The 21,114-nt window shown below is 53.9% G+C and overlaps 1 protein-coding gene across 1 annotated transcript; it reads right to left on the bottom strand.

The window, feature by feature from the left end:
- Nucleotides 1-1,661: 1,661 nt before the first annotated feature.
- On the bottom strand, nucleotides 1,662-18,556 carry RBPJL (recombination signal binding protein for immunoglobulin kappa J region like). The gene is made up of 20 exons (XM_074888151.1): nucleotides 18,334-18,556; nucleotides 18,099-18,179; nucleotides 17,896-17,966; nucleotides 17,500-17,554; nucleotides 16,796-16,864; nucleotides 15,869-16,055; nucleotides 15,476-15,651; nucleotides 15,083-15,198; nucleotides 14,746-14,806; nucleotides 14,568-14,643; nucleotides 7,803-7,928; nucleotides 6,073-6,143; nucleotides 5,704-5,819; nucleotides 4,673-4,847; nucleotides 4,121-4,258; nucleotides 3,447-3,556; nucleotides 3,203-3,343; nucleotides 2,706-2,861; nucleotides 2,364-2,467; nucleotides 1,662-1,935 (listed from the first exon to the last, which is right to left on the bottom strand). The coding sequence occupies exons 1-20, from the start codon at nucleotides 18,554-18,556 to the stop codon at nucleotides 1,662-1,664; spliced, it is 2,526 nt and encodes an 841-aa protein (XP_074744252.1).
- Between the last annotated feature and the right edge of the window lie 2,558 nt (nucleotides 18,557-21,114).

The following is a 21,114-nucleotide window of genomic DNA, read 5'->3' as shown; positions in this document are numbered from 1 at the left end:
GACGGTCAGCATGGGCCCATGGGATGGCCCGAGCAGCTGCCACAGAGGGGAAGCCCCCACTGCCCCCAGCACCTGTATCAGATGCTTGAGTGTTTGCCAGGAATAGAAGCAGTAAGGTCTCATACCACTGCTCCCAACACCTGATGAGTGCACTGGGATCTGCTTCCTGCTCGAGGGACTTGCTTCCTTTTGAAACCCCCTGTGGATCTTCACGTGGTTACCCTTCCTCTGTCCTCCAGCCCTTTCCTCCACCAGCCCTTGGCTGTTGGAATGAGTTCTACTATTCTCCCTGAGTTTTTCTACCAGCAGCTGCAGCTCCAGATGCCCACACATGTGTTTGCCAACAGCTTTGCACCCTCTGGGAGCTTCCCGTTTTGGGGAAGAAGGAACTGCATCTCCTGGTGGAGTTAGGGACCCTGGAGACCCCAGCTCTTGTGCTCCCATGGGAGCCAGGGCCACGCACAAGCTGCAGAGGGAGGAGGACGAGACACCAGGCATCACTGTACATCTCCATGCTGGGTGGCGCGAGGCTATCAGTCCCCTGCAGCCCTGAATTCAGCATCTGGAGCGGCAGCATGGCAGGGGATGCACCCGGCGAGACCGAGGACGGGCTGCATGCTGGGGCTCTCGGTCTGTGCAGTGCCGGCGTCCAAAACGTGCTGGATTGCACGAAACATGCGGGTAAGCCGGGCGATGAGCCAGGGATGCCCATGTGTGGGGCCAGGTGCCCTGCACTCCTGGGGTGCTGCGGGTGGTGGGGCAGCACGCCTCCCCTGCTCCCCTGCCCGCTGCCCCCCAGGTCAGTGTGGGTTAAACAGCTCCGTGGGTTTGGCAGTTGGGTTGTTTCAAAAGCCGGCTCAGGACTGCCAAACCAGCAGGTTTCCAGGTACACCATGGGCCTTCTGATGCCATGGAGATCTGAAGACTAAATAAAGCTGTAAGACCCACTCTGCGTAACGCTCGGGTCGGCTCCAAGAAACCTGGCTTCTTTTTATGGCATATTTAGATCAGCAGTTTCCAGCTGATGCCAGCACTGCAATTTCTCTGTGTGTGTAAGTGTGTAAAGCAACGGAGCTCAGCACAGCCACACCAGCTAGGAAGGGGCTGGGTTTCACACTGAAGTCTTTTTCTCTCATTTTCCTTTTTCCTTTTGAAATAACCCCATTTGGGCCTCCAATAAAAAACCAAAACATCTGGTGCCAGGTATTTGGCTGCTGGAAATCAGCTCCTCATTACTGAAAAGCACAGAAGCGATGCAAGGATTCCTGGTACAGATCAATAACATTTAAGGTTGCATTCATGCATCATCCCTGTCCCTCCCTGCCTTTGAATATATGGACTGAGGGCATCAAGGGAATTGTGATGCTCTGTGCCAGCATGGGAGGTAAATCGTGAAGGTTAGTAAAGAAGCAATTGAATCAGTAAAGAGGCCTTCAAGCCTGATTTATTGACACTCTCATGTGAGATCTCAGCAGGGTCAGATGCTGCCATGAAGAAGAGAGAAGTCAGCAAATCACAGTAACATGGTGGGCATTCGATGTGTGGGGAGGACCCTGTGGCAGGCCCACCCCGAGCCCTGGATAGGGAACCCCAGCAGGGCTCAGGGCTGCTCCCCTTCCCTGGGGCTGGCGGTGAGGCCAAGCCTCTGCCTGCCCAGCTTGCTAGCTCTGCATGAAGAGGTGGAAGTTGGTCCTGGTGAACTCCTGATGGATGCTGTCAAGTAATTTGTCTGAGTCCTGGGGGATGTCCGAGAGGACCTGCTGCCCTGGGATGAAGCTCTGCTCCGGGGTGTAGGTGAATGTGAATGAGCTGGAGTAGATGAGGCCATCATCCCTGATCAGCAGGAGCGGGACCGTGATGGGGTAGCGCAGCCACCTCCAGTCACTGCCAAAGGCAGAGACATCGGGGACAACACACACGAGGGACTTGGGGCTCCTGGGAACAGTGCAGAGGAGAGGAAAACATGCACTAGCTGAGGATGGTCCCACGCAGGAGCGGCTGGCAATGAGTGCCAGCACATCTCCTCCAGCCTGGAGCTCAGCATGACACCTCCAGCCGGTTTCCCCTCTTGTGCCTGGTGTTTCGTTCCTCTCTGCCGGGGTTGCTTGGTTGTTTGCAGCCCCCTGAGGTCCCTGTTGTCCCCCACCACCGCTACCCCCAGCCTGCAGTCAGGGCAGAGAGCAGGCACCAGCCAGACTCACCCCTGCCTCTCCTTGCAGTGTTTGTGCTTGGTGCTGCAGAAAGGACAGTGCAAGTGCCCCCATCCCCAAGATTGGCAGCCACATCCCTCCCAGAGCTGCCCAGTTCAGCCCAAACCTGGCTGCCGTTCCCTGCCTGCTCCCCAGCCCACTCGGCCACGTTACCTGTACATCGTCTCTGCTTCCACGTCTCCGAACCAGACCTTGAGGTGTGCATGGAAATACTCCCCCTGCACCTCCAGCATGGCCACGTCCCCGCCGCCCGTGAGCTGTGACGGGCAGAGGGCATGGCAGGGCGTCACGTGGTGGAATGAGCCAGACTCCCTCTCCCGAAGGATGCTCTGCCTGCGCATCCTGTCCCTGCTGCAGCAGTCCAGACCTGGGCATTCTCACAGCATCCCAAAACCGAGAGACACCAGGCATGGGTGCAAGGGCTTAGGAGCAGGAGCCATGACAGAGGCAGGTAATGGAGTGGTGGGGGTGGCCCGTGGCCAGCACTGTGCCTACCTGCAGGGCAGTGATGAGCGGCACGGGGCTGACGGGCTCACGGACACAGGCCAGGCTCTCGCTGAAGGTGTACTCCACCGTCTCGGTGCCGATGATGGTCCAGCAGGAGCCATCGTTCAGCAGCTCCCGGTTGGCTTCCTTTGGGCAGGGAGATGCCTGCAGAGAGAGTCACAGCCTCAAATGCGCTGCAGCGGGGATGGCAGGGGTCCGGAGCCAGGACACCCAGTGTCTCCATTCCAGCAAGTGACTGCTTCACTCACTGGGAAACAGCGATCATGACACTTTTGCAAAGACCTCAGTGATGATGACTCCAGTGAAGCCGGCAAACTGGAGGCAGACAGCTTTGCAGCGATTCTGACCTTAATTTGGATGCAGACCCCCTTTGCTGGAAGACCCCTCCCAGTGACATGTTCCCCAGCCAGCAGCAACACAGAGGAGCTTGGAGAGAGGATGGGGAGCGCCCCGGGGGTCCCCACCTCCTCCTCACGCTGCCGTACCTGGAACTGAATCACTTTCTCTGTGGAGAGACACAGGTACATGTGGTCGCTGCCCTGGAACTGGAAGGCACATTTGTGGAGCTGGGAGATGGGCTCGTCCACATCCAGCATGGCATACTGCTTCGTCACCTTCCGGATGATCTGCGGGGCAGCAGCATCAGCCCAGGGATGGCACCCAGCGCTCAGAGCCACAGAGCAGCCAGGGCCGTGTGTCTGACACTGCGGGGATGGGATGGAGGCTTACCAGGGGAGGCAGGGTGATGCCAGTGGCCGTGCAGATGAGCTGGACCACGGAGCCGTAGCGGATATAGCCTTCCCGCAGAGGGAACTCGCTCCGGGTGCAGTGCTCGTCGGCTTGCCGGGAAGGAGAAAGGCACAGTCACTGGCCTGAGCAGCTGGGGAGCAGGTCAACCTGCGCCGCCTTGCTATGCACAGGTCTGGCCCTGCTCCCGGTGCTTTCTTACTGCTTTCTCTGCTCTGTAGGTGCTCACTGCTTGGAGACACCACTTCTCCCTGGGAGCCCAGCATGGGAGAACAGGACTGGGATGTGGTACCTCATGGGGACACTGCCAGAGGCAGCATGGGCAGGGATGCTGCTGGGCTCTGGCCTCTTCCAAGCAAGTTACTTGCTTGGATTTGTGAATGTTCAGATCAATACAGCTCTTGCTGCCCTGGTCACAGCTTGTGTGCCCTCAGAGCATGATGCCAACCCTCAAAATCAGTGGGAAACAGTCATCAGCTCCAGAGACACACCAGGAACACTGGGCAGATGTGAGACCTGAGCCAGGTTCCCGCACCCCCAGGCTAATTCCCACCCCTTTTGCTCCCAAGAACTGGCTTTGCAGGAGGGGAGAGCCAGGGCTGGAGGCAGGCATCCCTGGGCATGGCCGGCACCAGCGGCCCTGCGAGGCTCCTTACCCAGGTGGAGGGTGAAGGCTGCCCACTGCCTGGCACTGGCGATGAAGGCTCCTCCCTCAACAGAGAGGTAGCGGGTGCTGATGGTCTGGGAGCGCAGGCGGTTGAAGAGGGAGACTTTGGAGCCCGAGGAGATGCAGACTGCAGGGAGAGGTGGCGGGGTTAGCGCTTGCCAGGTCTGTGTATGGCTTGAACTACGGCTCTGTCAAGCCAGGGGAGGACAAGTCCTGGTTACGGGTGTAACCAGCCTGGCAGGAGCCAGCACCCACCGGCTGCCTTTCTCTGCAGGTAAGTGCCAGCCCATCTGGGCTTTTCAAAGGTGCGGGTGAAGCCCACAGTATGGGGAGCACATTGGCATCAGGGCATCACACATTGTGGTGGGTGAACCATTTGGAGATGAGACATCAATATGCCCAGACACATCCTCTTTTGGGGGTGACCATGGGCTCTGCGTCCAGCCTGGACCACTCTGGAGCCAAGCTGTGAGCACTCGGACAGCATCCCACCCTGGGCTCGTGCCCGCCTTCCTCTCCACAGAGCCATCCCCATACGCACGGTCTGTGTTCTTCAGCGACTGCTTCTTCTGCGAGGGCTTGGAGATGACCTTGATCAGCTTGCTGTGGAAGGTGCCGATCTCCTGCCCGTTGCTGAAGAAGAGCTTCAGGACCAGGCGGAAATGCTTGCGCTTGTCCGCGTCTGAGATGTACAGTGCCTTGGCACAGCTGAAGCCCTGTCGAGGGCAGAGAGGGGCTGCTGACAGCTCCAGCTCAGCCCCACCAGCCTTCCTCATCCTCCTCACCCTCCTCACTGCCCCGCAAGGACATAATAGCACCCTTTCAAAGAGCCCTGGGTTCATTTAAAGGGGGAAACGACCGGAGATGTTATTACAGGTGGAATGAAGAGCTGGGGTTCGGCAGAGGCTTTATTTACACTGGGGGCAGAGAATTCCTCATGGAAATGAATGTTCATGTGTGATTTATCCCACATAACATGAGAAATCACCCTGGGTTTATGGTTTCCCTGCCGTCCTGGCCGATACACCATGCCTTAGCAGCAGCGCAAGCACTGCAGACAAAGGCTCTTTTTGTAAGGTTTCTGGCCCGACTCAGACCCTGCGCTCTTCGGGGACCCCAGATAATGCTTTTTCTTCCTTTTTTTCCCCCTATCAAAAGATGTCAGAGCTCTGCTGAAGCTCTTGAACTTTGGGATTGATCACGGGTTTTTTTTAGCTGTTTATCTGCAAATGAAAGAGCAGGCTTTCATTTTGCGATAAGCAGCAGTGCTGTTCATCGGGAGAAGGTACCGGGGCTGAGGGAGCTGTACAGATTTTGGCAGCTTGCCTGTCACAGGGCTGTCGACCTGAAAAGATGGTGCCAAAGAAAGACAGGGCTCTTTGCAAGGCAGGGGAGCCTGCCCAGCTTCTTAGGCTGCTGCACGTGCCACAGGGAGCGATGGCTGGGAAGGAAGGACTGTGGCATTCCGAGGAAGGGGATGATGTGACCTCGCAGGATGTGGGATGACGTTAGGGACAGCCTGGCCCCTGCATAAGTGGGGTCCCCACAGCCCCAGGGAGCAGTGGGCTTTACCTTTGCGTCCGGCTGCTCCTCGAAGCTGAGCTTCTGGGTCTCCATCAGGCTGCTGCCCATGCTGTCCAACCCCATGTACCCACACACCCGAAAATCCGCCTCTCCCAGGTCCCTGGCTGGAAGAGATGGGGAGAAGCACCCTCCAGCCCCGGCACAGGCACAGACAAAGGCTCGGCTCCTCCTGGTGCAGTGGGTGACCCAGGCTCCAGCCTTCCCCAGGTCTGGACCACAGAGGGCTCAGCCTCGAGAGGGAAAGAGGAGTTTGGGGAGCAAAGATAAAATAAACTGGGTCACTCTTCCCTTCGTGGAGGCGGAGGGAAGGGAAGCTCTCCATGGCATGGGAAGAAAGGGATGCCGCCCAGTGCTTACCTTTTATCTGCTCCTGTTTTAACTTCCATCCTGGCCCGCTCAGGTAGACACAAGGTGGGGGGCAGAAAAACCTGCAGAAACAAGAGGGCATTTTCTTACTGCACTTCAGCACCCAGAAAAGGTGCTCGGGGGTGATGGGACAGCTGCGCTGAGAGCAGAGACCTTTGCCAGGGCTCACCAGCGCTGGGAGCAACCTGGGAGGGACACGGTGCTGCAGCGAGGGCTGGGGGACCCCCGGCTGGGGGATGTGGACAAGGCTGGCCGGAGGAGCTGGGCTCTGCTGAACCGGCTGTCTCAGCCTCTCTGTCCTGCACCGGCTGCCTCCAGCCACAGTGACAGCCCCAGCCCGGGTGGCTGCCACATCTGTCGGGGCTGCTGGTGGCCATAAGCCCACTGGCTCTGGAGGGGAGGACAGGACGCCTCGACCCCCCCCTGCCCCGAGCCGAGGGGGGATTGGGCCCCCTGCCTCTGCCCGCCTGCCATGTGGGAGTTTCAGCAGGTCGGGAACAGAGTTTGCATTCACAGCCAGATTCAGAGCCCAATGCAAATAAATCTATAGCCAGCATTTTAGAAACCTATTTTCCTGTGTTTTATTTGGGTTTCCACTGTCTTTGCACTTGTGTGAATGGTGCAAATTCATCCTCTATTGATACTGGGTAAAGCAGAGAAAACACCAGTGCAGGGGGTTAGATATTTCAGAGCCCTAAAGTCCTGGGTACAGGTTTATTTAAACAAGTCATCCACGGCACGGGCCTCTGACTCCCACCATGAAGAAAAATGGCACCAGCACCTTTAAACTTTAACCTGGGAGCTCTGTGCTGGTTTTTTCCCTCTCCAGACCTAGCATCTCATTTTCACACTCATCCCTTGCATGGGGTCTGGAGCAGGGGAAAGAGGCTGTCCCAAAGGCTCCGTGATACGAGGGCTTCCCTCCTGGCTGGGAGACCCAGCCCTGAAGCAAAACCTTCACCTGTGGACCAGCAGCCCCTGGCAGGAGGCTGCATGCGATAAAGACTTTGTAGGCACAGCCAGCCCAGCCTAGAGCTGTCCCCTGGGGTCGTTGGGGTCTGGGTGGGTTACGCTTTAGAGGTAGAGCTCCTTGCCTCATAGCTACTCCACACTCAGTAATAACAGAGGATTATTTATATCACAAGGATTAATGGAGGATTAATTATATTACAGTGCCACAGTCTGACGTCACTGCCCAGGAGTAGCAATTTTGGAGATTCAAGCCAGAACCTCAAGGTGTTTTTGCAGGGCAGGAAGGATTTTCAAAAATATCAGCTTTTGGAGACCGTGGGCATTGATGGAAACACCCCAGTCTCTGCTGTGGCTGTTCAGATTTTAAGACAACGTTTCCAGAGCACTTAAAACACTAACCTTTGCTCTTCTTCGTCTTTCTAATTTCATTCTTGAAGGGTAAGATTTGAATAGTATCTGCCCTTCTTTTACTTCATCTTTGCTCTCCAGTACTTCACGGGAGGAACCTCACCACTAGGAATGTCTAACTGGGATGGATGGAGGTGGGGTTAATATCCTTCTTGTGTTACTCAGTTCGTGAAGATTAAACAATGGGTTTGGATGCAAAAAGGTCATGAGTGGATGTAGAAGGGATATGTTAAATCATTTGCTTTACCAGCTTAGATCAGAGAAATCTAGCAAGGCTGAAATCAAGCTTTAGTTAGCTGGGTTTGGAAGTGGCTATCAGAGAAGCTGGAGTGATCTCCTACCTTTTTTCATTGCCATATGACTTCTGTGCGACTTTGGCGTGCAGTATCAGTACTGTCTGGTCTGCCGGCAGCTGCAGGTACCTCCGCACGCCATCTCGAAGCAGGTTGGTTTGGTACGGGTTGGATCTATAAGACAGTGGTCCCCCAGCACTGTAACACCAGAACCAGGCTCCTCGCCTTGCCCTACCAGTCCTACACTGAGCAGGGATCCTGGGGCTCCCTCCGTGTCCAGCCTGACAGGGTGGGAGAGGTGGAAAGGCTTTCCCATCAGAAAGCACTGGAGCTCAGAGAGCATCTCAGCTGCTGCAACACCAGGGCTGGCATTGAAAAATATAATGTTTGAGTAACTGAATAACTGCTTCATCGGTTTTCAATCGAACACACACAAGGACCTATGCTTACAGCTCTGAAATGTGCATTTCTAAGATGTCCAGTCCCACACAATGGTAGCAGCGCTCTAATTGATTATTAATTTGTTTTTCCACCTGATGTGCTTCTTGCTGCTTGGATTTTTGGTGAGTCGGAAAATGCTGCTGAGCCGTGAGTGCAGCTGGGGAGCTGTCATGCAAGGAGGAGCTGCTCGTCAGCTTCTGCAAGGGCTGTTGGGTGAAAATAGATGCATTTTTCTCTGAGACCTAAGAAGTGGGTGGTTTTACTGATTCTTTCTGCTCTATTAACTGGAAGGAGTTCTCATGCACCCGGCATTTAACTCTGCTAACTTAGTAGGTTGGGCGTTAACTGGCTAGAGAGAGGTGAGGTGGGTCCAAGCCTGAGGTGCCCTGCTCTGCCATCTGGGACACGTGTGCAAGAACTGGGGGATGAGAGGGGGGAGAGTTATGGGGTGTCTCCTGAGGAGACGTTCTGTGATGCCGACTTGCTTTCAGAGGAGGCGAGACCGCCCATCTGAAGAACACCAGCTCCTGCCCTACAGAAAGCCCCTAAACCCCTCAAGTACTTTTGGCTGGATAAGAGAAAACCAGAGGAGAGGGGAGGAGTGCTGCCTGGGCAGGACCCCCTCCTTGGCACATCTGCCCATGTTTGGGATGTGGCAGCTGGGCACACTCAAGAAATTGCTCCTACCAAGGGGATCCTGGCTGATTATGGAAAGGTCTTGACTTAAGCCTGAGCTCACTTATTCTGTGTGCTGAGCTCACTTGCCTTGCTCGGAAGGGGTGTTCATGTCTGCTGGTATTTGGAAAATGGCTCTGTGTTTCTGTTCTGCATGCCCAGGGGATGTTTTTGGACCTACCTGGATGAGCATCAGACCCAAAGCAGATCCAGCATCCTCAGGAGAGAGAAAGCTGTGTGGAAACTGGCTTCAGGCTCTGGCTCTTGACCCTCCCAAGGCTGCTGGGGGGTCACTCATGACATCTCCACACAGCGGTGGCCTCACATCAGAGACAGAGAGAAACAGCAGTGGCCAGAGAAGGCTGTGAAGCCCCAGGCACAGCTGCAAAAGACATTGCTGAGCCACTGGGAGAAAGAGGCCAGGGACTGCGGGCAGCGCCGGGGGATCGCTCGGAGGAGAAGCAGTGAGGATGGGGGCATCAGGCATGGCCACCCAGGGAAAATCTTGCAAGAGGTATGCAGTGGAGCATCCCCATTAAAAACAGTCTCTCTTCCTCTTAAATGGGCTAGAAATGGAGAATAACTGAGGGCATAAATGATCAGATGCGTGAAGAGAGGTAAATCTGGTCCTGCCAAGCACCCCAAGGCAGGCTATGGTGAGCTCTTGCTGGGCTCAGAAGCCAGAGTAAGCTCCCAGGGAGAGAAGCAGCAAGCAGGCATGCCAAGTGGCCTTTTAGAAGAGTTCACCTGCCAATTCCATTCTTCCCAGTGCAACACGTGTACTTTAAAAAGGCTGTGCCCTTTATAGCTTCTAGGATCCAGTGATGTTACACTTCACTTTAAATGTATATCCCTTCATTTCCAGCTTTCCCACGTTGTGGATGGAACTGATGCTCTCCTGTTTGTATATGGAAGACAAACACATCTCCCATACAAGCAAATATTTACCCAGCGTCTCCTCTGGGTAGTCCCACAGGCACCTGAGGCTTTGCACTCCACAGATTTTCCCATCACTGCTCTGTTCAGTTATTTGATGGGTGATATAATCTGCTGCCCTCCTTGTTCTCAATTCTTTATCCTAGATGTGTTAGCCGGATCACCAGCAAGCATAAATCAACAGAGCTCTGCCAAAATCAGATTTACAGCTGGTGCCAGTGTCACTCACAGCATTAGCTGCTGCTCTGTGTCTGGGAAATGAATGTTTTATGGCCATGGCGAGCCCGATGCTGCCTGCAGAGCCGGCGCTGTAACAGAGCCCCTCTCCCCGCGGCAGCCCCAGTGCTGCTGCCAGCACACGGCTCTGGGCTCTGCCACAGCTCACCCCGGCCAGCACTGCCGGCAAGGTAGAAGGAGATCCTTTGCCAGATAGACCCTCAGATTGCCCGTACCAGCTCCCGTGCCAAGGCTGGAGCTGTTCCCTCCAACCCTCCATTGCGAGGCTGGGAGATGCCTGCTCCAGCTTGCTGAAGTTGAGCTTTGGGATGGGTTACCTAGTCTTGCTGAAAAGCTTCACTCCAGCTTTTCTATCTACTGAGTGGTTTATATGTTTGTGCAGCCAAAGAGATCCTGTAAGAAAGTTATTTATCTTTTTCCATAATGGCAATCTGCAGCTGTCTCACTCCTCTGCTGCCAAGCAATAGTGTGATTTCAGCTTTGATCTGCCTTTGCAATTTTTCCCTTCATCTAAAAGCACCTTTTGGGAATCCCTCTGCAAAAGTTTTTGGTTTTTTTTTTTAAACAGAACTACTGATTTTGATCGGGATAAATGTGAAAACAGATCAAGGAAAAGGCTGTCCATTGGCCTGACCCTGGATATTCTTTTACACTAATGTAGCACAGTGAAAAATGAGTGCTAAACCTTGCTGGCTCCACTCAGTAGCATCTTGCCCTCAGTTTGTCAGAGACAATGGGCACAGAGCAGGGGAGAACCAGGCTGGGTGTGTGAATTTTTTCCTGGTGAGTCTCATCATTCAGCACTCAGAGCAAAATGAGAGTGTAGCTTTGGGCCCTTGCTCATGTCTCAGCTGAGGGGACACATGCTCCGTCCCTGTGAGTGTCACCCACCAGCACCGATCAGCTCCCCAGCACCCATCCGGCTGGGCTGGGAGCTGCTGGAGGGAGCCTCTCCCATTAACCCATTGGCAGAGTAGGGAACAGCCTGGTACCGAGGCCAAGCAGCAGCAGGGAGTGTTCAGGAGCAAATTGCCAAAACCTGTGGATTAAGACGTGTGCTGACAGCGTGGCCAGCAGCAATGCCTGCTGCACAGAGCCTCCCGCGGCACCGGCTCGGGGCAGGGCCAGGCTTGTGCAGGTATCACTGCTCCCTGCCATCCGTACGTAATACCAGAGGCACGTGGGGTACTGCCCGGAGCTTATTAAAGAGCCTTCTGGAATAATTATCCACATGCTGTTTACTGCTTAAAGTGGGAATGTGCATGCCAAAGGCAGGTAAACAGACCATAGTTCTTCAGATTTGATGTCTAGCTGGAGGAACTTGTTTTTCTTTTCTTTGTCCGCTCTCTGCAGCCATTGCCTTCCAAATTTTGGGCCTAAATTGTTTCAGTGACGCACTTCTGAACAGTGCTCGCCATTCTGCCCACAGAGGCGACCACCCAACATCCATCATCTGGTTTAAATTTACCTTCAGAGAGTCAAAGGGCTATTGCTAAAGCAGCTCAATATACCCACTTGGCTCCTTCTGGCACCTACAGCCTCCTCAGGGTTACAGGGAATTATTCACTCCTTCTGACATTTATTATATTAAATTATTAAAATGCTTTGATTGTAGTGCAGTGTTAGTTCAGTGTCATGTTAGCAGCACCGCACGGGCCGGGCTCTTAGAGCTCATGCTAAAAGCCTCCTTTTCAGAGCCTGAGGTCTCAGCTGGGACTCGACTGCTCTCGCAGACAGTTAGGCATTATGTGGAAGCAGGGGGGGAGCAAGGGGGGAGCCACCACCTTTCTCCTACGCTGATTTTTGTAAGCCTTTCCCACTCCCTGCTCAGCCTGGCATCGCTTACCACCAAGGCTCTCCCCTCGCTTTAGGTCAGGAGAGGGTGCGAGCACGCTTTGAGGTGCATCTCTGGGGTGGCTCTGCCCTGGTGTTGGAGGTGGGAGAGACCCAGGGCACCCGTGGGTATTTGCAAGTCCCGGCTGTGTTGCTGTGCCCTCTTCCATGGGAAACGAAGCAGAAAAGGAGGAGGGTCCTGTGTGCTTTTCACAGGAGCCACACAGCTGGACCATCTCGTTTTATGTGGGCACACAGGGAACCCAGGCAGGCGCCGAGAGGCTTTGGTAGGGTCGGAACCTGCATTCATATCGCTGATTTTAGGAGAGCTAATGTTTAACACCACAGCTGAAAATTAGCCCTCACCTTCCCAGCAGCGAGTGTGGGGGCATCACTCAGCCCTTTGTCCTGTCTCCAGCTGGGAAATGCATTTTCTCCTTCCTTGGTCCCGGTGGGTCGGGCAGGGCTGGGCATCGCCGGCCGCCTCCCGCCGCAGAGCACGGCAGCTCGGTGCACCCTGCCGCCCTGGGTGACCGCCCGCCGCAGGCACAGCTCCTGCTCTGTCACGAGCAGGGGAGAACCCAACCCAGGGGCCTTTTCAGCTCAGCCTTCCCCTGCCGCTGGGTCGCACGTCCCCGCTGAGACAGCCACGCTCATGGTGTGGGACGTACCCTGGTCCCCACATCACCTCCGGCTCTGTGAGAGCAGATCAGGCCGGGAAGTCCCACAACACCCCGTGTGTGCACCCTTGGGTAACTGCAGAAGCAGAAAAAGCACTTTACGGGCACCGGGAGAAGCAAACCTCCTTCTGCACTGCTGCTTTCCAGTTCACCGGCAGTCACCAGCTCAGCTTGCAGAGGAAGGGATCCAATTTTTTTGGTCTCCTGGGAATGAAAGTACCCAACTCAGGAGACCAAAATACACTCCTGGCAGCTACTGTATGGAAACGGGGTCTTCAAATCAACTCTTTATACAAGAGCTTTAACTCATGCTAACAGTGTCCTCAAGCACAGGTAACACTGAACTCAAGTGCAGAGCTTTAATTTGCTGCTTTACCCCCACAGAGGAGCTGCCGTTTGCCCCGCTCAGGAGATGGCTGCCCTGCAGCTTCTGGGGACTTGCTGCCACAGAGGGCAATTGTTCTTTCCTCAGCTTGGGGAAACCAAACGTCCTAATAAAAAATATCCATTTTAGAGGTCTGGGTTATATTTTGTACAGAGCAGGGGAGAAAATGCCTGCAGTGCTCTTGGGTATGGAGTCAATGCAATGTTTATGCAAAAGGAAAAGCCATTAGAAGTCACAGAAATGAGAAGCCTGCAGTTTCTGGCTTCCCTCATTTTTCAATACCTTCTTTAATCCAGACCAACCTAACCCACAAGCCCTTGTATATGCATGGGTATTTATAAATCCCATATTTTCCTCACTGCACACACAAGTGAAATTCAGCCTTTTCTGGGCTTGGGGGATTTATTGACCACACCAATGGCAAACACCAGCCGAGAACAGGAAGAGTGAAAACCCTGCAGCGGTGAGTGCTGCGGGGGACCAGGGGCCAGCCAGGGTGGTCACCCCGGGCATGTTCCTGACTGCCCTGTGCCTGCCCCAGAAGGACCAACACCCTCAAAATGCCCGAGTTTGATAACGCAGGATTGGCTTATCGGCTAGAAAATTCAGATAATGTGGGTGCTTTACTGTAGACTCCTTTCTCTGTTCCTCATGTAGCTGTTGATGTTGGTGCAAAGAGGAAAGTAAGTGCTGTTAAAGCACTAAGACACAGCCCTATAAAGCACTAAAGGTGGTTCCTACACCACTAGATTGATCTAAGTGCTGAGAAGAGGTGGAGGGCTGGGAAGGTCGATTCCAGGGTGTCTAAGAAGCCTCTGCTGATGATCTCCACCCCTACAGTTGGGCACATTAGCGGACCTTGCTGGAAACTCAACCTGAGACTCTACAGCCCTCAGAGCGCTGCTCTGCAGCTCCCTGGTTCAAACGCACCTCCCCACACTGCAGCCACTACCTGCAGAGCTTCCTAAATTCCCAGGGGACTGTAGCTCAAAGGGATGTTAAGCTCGGAAACCCCTTTTTTCAGGATGTTCTGAGTTTATGGGGCTCCCAGGTGCACTCCCACAGCAGGAGAAGATGAAAGAAAATAATAAAGAACTAAAAAATGAAAGAAAAAGGGAAAAAAAAGAAGGAAAAAATTTTTTAAATTAATTTTTTTAAAAAAGAAAAAAGAACAAAGAAAAAGGAAAGAAAAAAGAACAAAGATAGAAAAAAGCAAAAAGCAAAAAGCGAGGGCAGGGCCGGGCCGGGCTATGAGGGCCCGGCGCTGCGCCCCGCTGGGCGCCGACCCCCGCGCAGCCCCGGCCACGGCCGCTCCCACCTGCGCGCAGCTCCGCGTGCCCGTGGGCACCTGCGCGGACACGACCCGCGGGGCGGGGGGAGGCGGGAGCCCGCGGGCACCCCCACGCCGGGGCGGGCGGCTCAACCCCCCCCCCCCCAGCGCTGCCCCGGGGCCGGGCCGGGGCGCGGCGGCCGTGCCCGCCCCGCCGCCCCCCCCCTCCCCGCTCCCCCCGCCCCGTTAAATGCCGCGCGGGGCCTCGCCGCCTCCCAGCGCTGCCGCCGCCGCGCCCCGACCCGCGCCCCGACCCGCGCAGCTCCGCGCCCCGCGCAGCTCCGCGCCCGCCGTACCTGCCCCAGTAGCGCGGCGGGGAGCGGCTCCGCGGCCGGCAGGGGTGAGTGAGGGGCTCCGCGGGCAGCGCCGCCCCTGCGGGAGGGAAGGGAGAGGAGAGGAGGGGTGAGGGTGAGGGTGGGGGTGAGGGTGAGCCCGGCCCCGGCCCCGCGGGGCTCTGCCAGCGCCCAGCGCTGCCGCGGGGGTTGGCAGCCTCCGGGGGGGGCTTTTCCTTGGAGTGGGGCTGGGGGCAGCGATCCTGGGCATGGAGAGCAGACAGCAAAGCGGGGGGCGCTGGGGAGAAGAGCAGAGTCTTTAATATGGGTTTTTCCCCCAAAGCTGCGGGCTGGAGCCCCCCCGAAGCCCCCCGCCTGTGCGCGCTTGCCCCCCTGCCGCGGTGGCAGCGGTTGCCCTCCGGAGCGCTGGGCTGGGGGGCACGTTTGTGGGCCGGGGTACCCCGCTTTCGGTGCGGAGGATGTGAAACTCCCCCGCGCTGGCGGGCTGGCGCAGTTCGCTGTCTGCCGGCTCTGCTCACCTTTCGCCTAGCTTGGGGCAGGTTCCTGCTTATACAATCGAGGATCTCTTTTCGCAGAGAATAATAAAGTCTGGTACACCTGGGCAGGGCGTACTGAGCAATAGGAGCTCGAGATCCTGCAAAAAGATAAGCTTAGAAGTGTGCCCTGAGTTTGTTATGGACTGTTTCTGCACGACTGGAAAGTTGAGTCTGTGCATACTCATAAATACGTTGGCACAAGCAATCAGCCACCTTTGGCTTATAATTCTAGTCATTTCAAGGGGAAAAATTAGCTTTGGGCATTTTTGTTCCAAGCAATTACGTGGGAAAACTTGTTTGGAAAATCGGATTATTCTGCACTCATCGTATTTGTGCTAACACGCGGCCGCCGGAGCTGAGCAGATGTGGGGGTACGTGCTCCGCTGGGGTCTCCCCCTCGTTCAGTGAGGACGGCGTTTGCGGCGGTGCAGAGAGGTGCCCAGTCCCTCCGGGAGGCAGGGCTGCGAGTGGGAACCGGTGTTGGTGAGGAGGCCGGCAGGGAGACGGGACTGTCCCGCTCCCGAGGAAGCCACCACGTGTGTGCAGTGGGACTGGGGGGGAAGGACGGCTCCAGGAGAGGGGCCTGGTCAGAGCCCCGGCTGAGATGAGGCATGCAAATTTACCTCTTCTGCTTAAACCCATAGGAGTTTTGCTTCAGTTGAGCCCAGATTATTTATAAAGTTACTATGAAGTTCTCTCTGTGGGACCCTCTGTAGCATCTCTTGATAGTAATTTTTTTTTCTTTCTCCACAAACAGGAGTAATTAACCATAGGCAGTGAGCGTGCAGGTTCTCAGTAACAAGTAGAAACTGCATTTCATAAGCAGATTCTTGTGATCTCTTCAGGGATTCATTAGATTGGCAGTTGATACCAGCAAAAAGTGTGTGTGTGGAAGTCTGCTCTTGGATCTCATCCTTGATATTTGTCACCAGGATATGGATAAATTTGGCCTCATCTGAAATACAAATTCCCATCCGGAAAGCACGGAGGGAATCTCGGTGTTTGTAGTAAAACACCACATTCCATCGAAGCAGGCAGGGTATTGCTGCATCCAACGGGAAAAAGCTGTTGTTGATTTTTGTGGAAGTTGTAACTTTCTTTTTTCTTGAGGAACTAAAGAAATTTTATGTGATTAGTGCAAAATGGGCTCAGGAGCTGCCCTGGTTGGCGACGGCAGCAAACAGAAAAGACGTAGCCAACAAGGCAGCCCGTTGTAGGCAATCTGTGGTCACAGAAGATATTTGTGCTCCGATTGCTCATAACATAGCATTTCCCTTGAGGTTGGCATTAGGGGTTAAAGGTTTTCAAGAGAAGCCTTTGTTTAAACATCTTTAAAGTTTCCAATAGGGGCCCCTTTGTTCGCTTTGGAGCCGTGTGCCTGCCTTGTTAAAAACTCAGAGCTCATAAAATGCCCTTTACAAATGCTTGATGAATAGGGCTGAAACATGGAGGGGGAGATAAGTAGTGTTTGTATCTACCCGCACATGGGAATTACAGACAAGCCCTACTGTGAGTGAATAAATGGGACCTAGAAAAAACACAGAAAAAAAAAAAAAAAATTGAGTGGTGCTTATAAAGAAACTTATAAAAATCAGCTACTCCCCCAGAACCGGTCAGTCCCTCTTGTGCCAGATGTCAGACACTTCTCCTCCAGCTGTGCCAGGAGGCTGAGCAGCTCCTGCCACTTGTCGTTACCTCTCGGTAATCGTGTTTTCACCACTTTGGGCCCAAACAGTAGCAAATTGATCACTTGGGCTCTGTTGGCTGGAAGGGAGCTCCCGCAGGTGCCGAAGGGCTCCCGTGAGCAGCCGGGTGTGGGGGCCCGGACTTTGCACTCTGCACTCTGTTACCTGCTGTGGGCTAGCAAGGTAGGTACGTGCAGCACAGATGTACCTTTAAGTACTGAGTAACATTTTTAGCACTTAGAAGGCTTTGCTTCCCTCTCCTGTCCTGGCTAAATGTAAAGGGTTTTAAACCAGCTCTGTTAAAGCAGGGGAGGGATAGGCTCTGGAGACTCCAGAGACTGGTGCACAGCTATGGCAGTGCTCCCACACGGGATGCCCCAGGCTGCCGTGCCTGATCCTGGGTCTGAAGCTTCTCTGGTTCTCAGGCAGCTTGTCCTTCCTGGTGTTTTTTACTGGAGGGTGGATCTGTCTTCCCTAGCAACGTTCTGCCTTTGCCTGTGTGTCTGTCTGCAAACTTCTGATCTCTCGCCTTGCGCGCCCCTGGTTGCACGTGTGAATCCATCGCTAATCTGGTCCTTCTGGTGCCCATCAGGGAAATCTGTAAGGATCAGCTGTGGTCCCTTGCAGAGAGGTGGCAGTAACTTGGTTTCTCTCCAGACTTCAGCCTTTCCATCTCTGGGATGTGTCATGCTGCTTTGCTGGTTTATTGCCAACGTATAAGTTCGTGAGTCTTTGAATTGTAGTCTGTGGACCCGTAGGAGTCCATGGTCTGCAGCAGGAATCAGTAGGAGCAGATCTGTTGACAGCAGAGGTAGCCCACTATACGAGAGTCTGTGTCTTGGCTGGAAAATTAGCAGGGTCCACAAGGTGAAAAAGATGGAAAAGCCCTGCCTTTGGGTATTCACAGCTCCTACACTTGCAGCTGGACTTGGATGGCTTCCCCAAAATGTCACATTAGACATCCCCCTCGCTCTTTTTCTCTTTTCACAGCATCTCGCTTTGGCTTTAACAGCACCAGCCAGGATGAGAGTGACACAAAACATTTCAGTCTGCGCTCAAATGCCAGGCAGCAATCTCACTACTGCTCCTCCATTTCACTCCCCCTCTTACCTGCTGAACCTCTCGTGTCAAGTTGTTGGGGCAGATGATGGGCTGAGAGCAGCTGCCCCATGCCCAGGTTCCTTAAAGCACATCTGGACATTTCCTTGACTGAAGTGCCCTTTTTTCACCCCAGCTGGGTCTGCACCCTCATCCCAGGACGCAGGTGGGAGAGCCAGCCCGGGTCCTGACTCTGCGGCAGGCTTCCCACAGACTTGAGCAAGTGGCTTTGACACTCCTGGTCTCTGGTTCCACATGCCGTGCTGTAGGACTCTCGTTGGAGAGCCTCATGGGGCCTGAAAGCCACAGTGAAGCAACCTCAGACTGTTCCCTGATCTGTCCTGGAAGCAAAGACCCTGTAGGCACTTTTGGCAAGAACTCAGTAAATGCAGCAGAATTATATGATTTCAACTGGTTGCTCACAGGTTGACCAGAAAAGGCTAATCTCACATAGGGGTGAGGTTGAAGTCAAGTGGTCCTCAGCCATGGCCTCAAATGCTGCTTTGAGTCCCTTGGGAGGTCTTGCAGGAGGTTTCCATGCAGGATCTGTGTGTGCTGACAATGACAGGATGATGCTGAGGCACAAGGGTCCCCAAGGCACCTGCTCTTCAGTGTGGGCAGAAGTGAGGCCACAGGCTGCTGCGATGCTGGTGGAGGTTCTTCTCTGGTGCATCTCCTATGGGCTGACAGCATCCTGGTCCTGGAACAGCAGTTATCCTGCCGTCCTGCTGTCAGAGGGACGTGGCAGCCATGAAGTTAGGTGGCAATTTCCCGTGCTACCTTTGGGGCTCTTCCTGTGAAAAGTATCTAGAAAAGAATTCAACCAGCTTGCTTTTCTGTCTTGAGGAGGGCCAAAAAGTCTCTGCGTGCTTTTCTGCAGCCTCCAAATGCTCCTCGCTTTCTGCTATTTCAATTAAACACATAGCAGGATGGGTAGGATAAAGGGGAGAAGCACAAGAATATTCTCCTGGCGTATTTCCTTATGCCAACACATTGAGTCACGTCTCCAGAGTGAGAAATATGATATAAAGATTTAGAGAAGGAGGTCAGGCAATGAATGTATGATTGCGGGGCTGAAATAGCAGGCGCTCTCTGTGGTTGTCTGTGCCGTGTAAGCTTGCTGGAGGTCAGCTGGGGATATTGGTCCCAGCAGCTTCGGGAGACAGACATCCTGCTGGTAACTATCAGTCTCATTGCTTAGAGATGCTGGCTCTGCTGCATCAGGAGCTCTGCTGACAAACACTGCACCAGCCCAGGAGCTGCTCTGGGCCATTTCTCTTTCCTTTGTGGTTGAACATATATACTTCTGGGGAAAAAAATGCAGTGTAACACCTTCTTCCCAGAACAAGAACTTAGGCAGTGGGTTGCTGCCTCAGCTTCTGGATGGCCCAGACATCCTCTCCTCCAGAGTTTGAAATCTCTTGGCCCAGTTCAGCTGTCCTCCAGGGGCCCATTTGCAGAAGAGCATTTGCTTTTTAAAGAGAGTCAGTAAGGTGGGTCTTTCCCCTGTTGATCACTCTCCATCAAAATCTAAAAGTATTCCAAGATCCCTCCAGTTTTGCTTAAAATACCAGTTAGGGATGGGGCTGAATTTGCCTGTCATGCAGCTCAGGGGACAAGTGCAGCCTGAGGAACAGAGAGGACAGAGAAATGCCACCAGCAGTCCTGAAAAAGGAGCCATCTCTTGATGTGATTAGTTGAGCAAGGAGAATTGGCTGACCGTCTGATGTTTTCCTCTTGGCTAGATCTTTAACACGTGCTTCAAAAGGCCATGTTTAATTTGCAAGTGAATATGTTATGCCAGCTGTTGCCACAGCAGCCCAGGTACAGCATGTTTCAGTGCAGAGGCTGGCTAGGCAAGAGGCTTTCCTCCTAGCTGAGTTGCAGAACGTTGGGAGGTCTTTTAGGAATAGATTGGTGCTGTCCTGGAGAACATCTAAGAGGGGATGCTCTCTCTATTGCTACACCCAGCATTTCCATCCCAAGGAGACTTCAAATATCATAGTATAAGCCTGTTGGCTGTGAGCTGTGAGACAAAGACATCACTCAGCCTGAAAGTGGACCTGGATGAGAAATCCATCTTCTTCCTGCCCTCCCTGTCAATATGCTAATCCTAGTCAGTGTAGGAGTGGGCCCCATAAGGCAGGGAATTGGCTTTTTGAGGGACAAAGGGGAGGGAAAGAGAAGTCCCTTCTGCATCCAGCAAGGTTTTCCTGTTACAGCGCTCCTGCCGATTTGCTCCTGTTGGGTTTGGAGCCATGATGTGCTGTTCAAGAAATACAGCCTTGTTTTTCAAACAACGTGTACTTCCAGGTGGCACTTGGCCCAGTAAAGCTGCCATAGTGTTGTAACCAGAGAGTACTGTGATGTCCTGGAAAGAGTCTGCTCTTGTTTTCCCATACGTGTGTTTGGGAAGAATCAAGGACACATCAGTCCTTAAAAAGGGGGGAAAAAAACATTTTTGGCTGGAAATTCACGCCATTTTCCTGGTCTTGACATGCTTGCGCTCCCTGACTCTTCCTTGCTCTGAAAACTGCATTGCTGTCCTCTCTCGTGGGATTTGCAACTCGTCACCCAGCTGCTGTGGAGGATGAGCAGAGAGGTGCAGGAACTGTGACTGAGTGCAAGGTCAATGCCTGTAAAATGGTCCTGAGGGTGGATTCAGCGCTCACGGGCTGCAGAGGCACCGCTGAGAGCTGTGCACCTGCGGGCAGGGAGCACCTTGAGATTGTGTTGGGAGAAACCAAGCTTTGGGCAACCCTCCAGGAGGGGGTGGATCCAGCTCCAGGGCTGTCCCAGGCTTCATTTGTTCATATGGCTTGAGGGTCTTGTAAATATATGGACAATGAGCCAGCGGTCCATCGGGATTTCAACAGCAAAATCTGACATCAGGAGGTGCCTCCAGGTTGACCTAAGTTGTCTGCATCTCTCCAGGTAGCTCTGGTTGCTTCATTGTCCCCTGTGCCTGGGGTGGGACCCACTTTGTTCATCCTCTCTTGGTCCCCATTTTCAGTTTTTGGGCAGCCTTTCTCTTGGGCATGGACCTGAAGGATGACTTGCTGTCCTGCTGAGGACATGAAAATTTGTCTCCCCGTCCTCCAGCCTGAGGCCAGCTCTTGCTGTTTTTCTGCTGTTGTTCTGCCAGGGCTCTGGTGTTCTAAACACAAGGAGTCTGTGTGCAGGCTCCTAAGCCTATTTTGGGGTTTTTTTTGACACTTTCATCAAATAACA

The sequence above is a fragment of the Strix uralensis genome, chromosome 18 (assembly GCF_047716275.1).
Source record: "Strix uralensis isolate ZFMK-TIS-50842 chromosome 18, bStrUra1, whole genome shotgun sequence".
NCBI lineage: Eukaryota > Metazoa > Chordata > Aves > Strigiformes > Strigidae > Strix > Strix uralensis.
The sequence above is the reverse complement of the archived record's forward strand: the minus strand, read 5'-3'. Positions and strand labels throughout refer to the sequence as shown.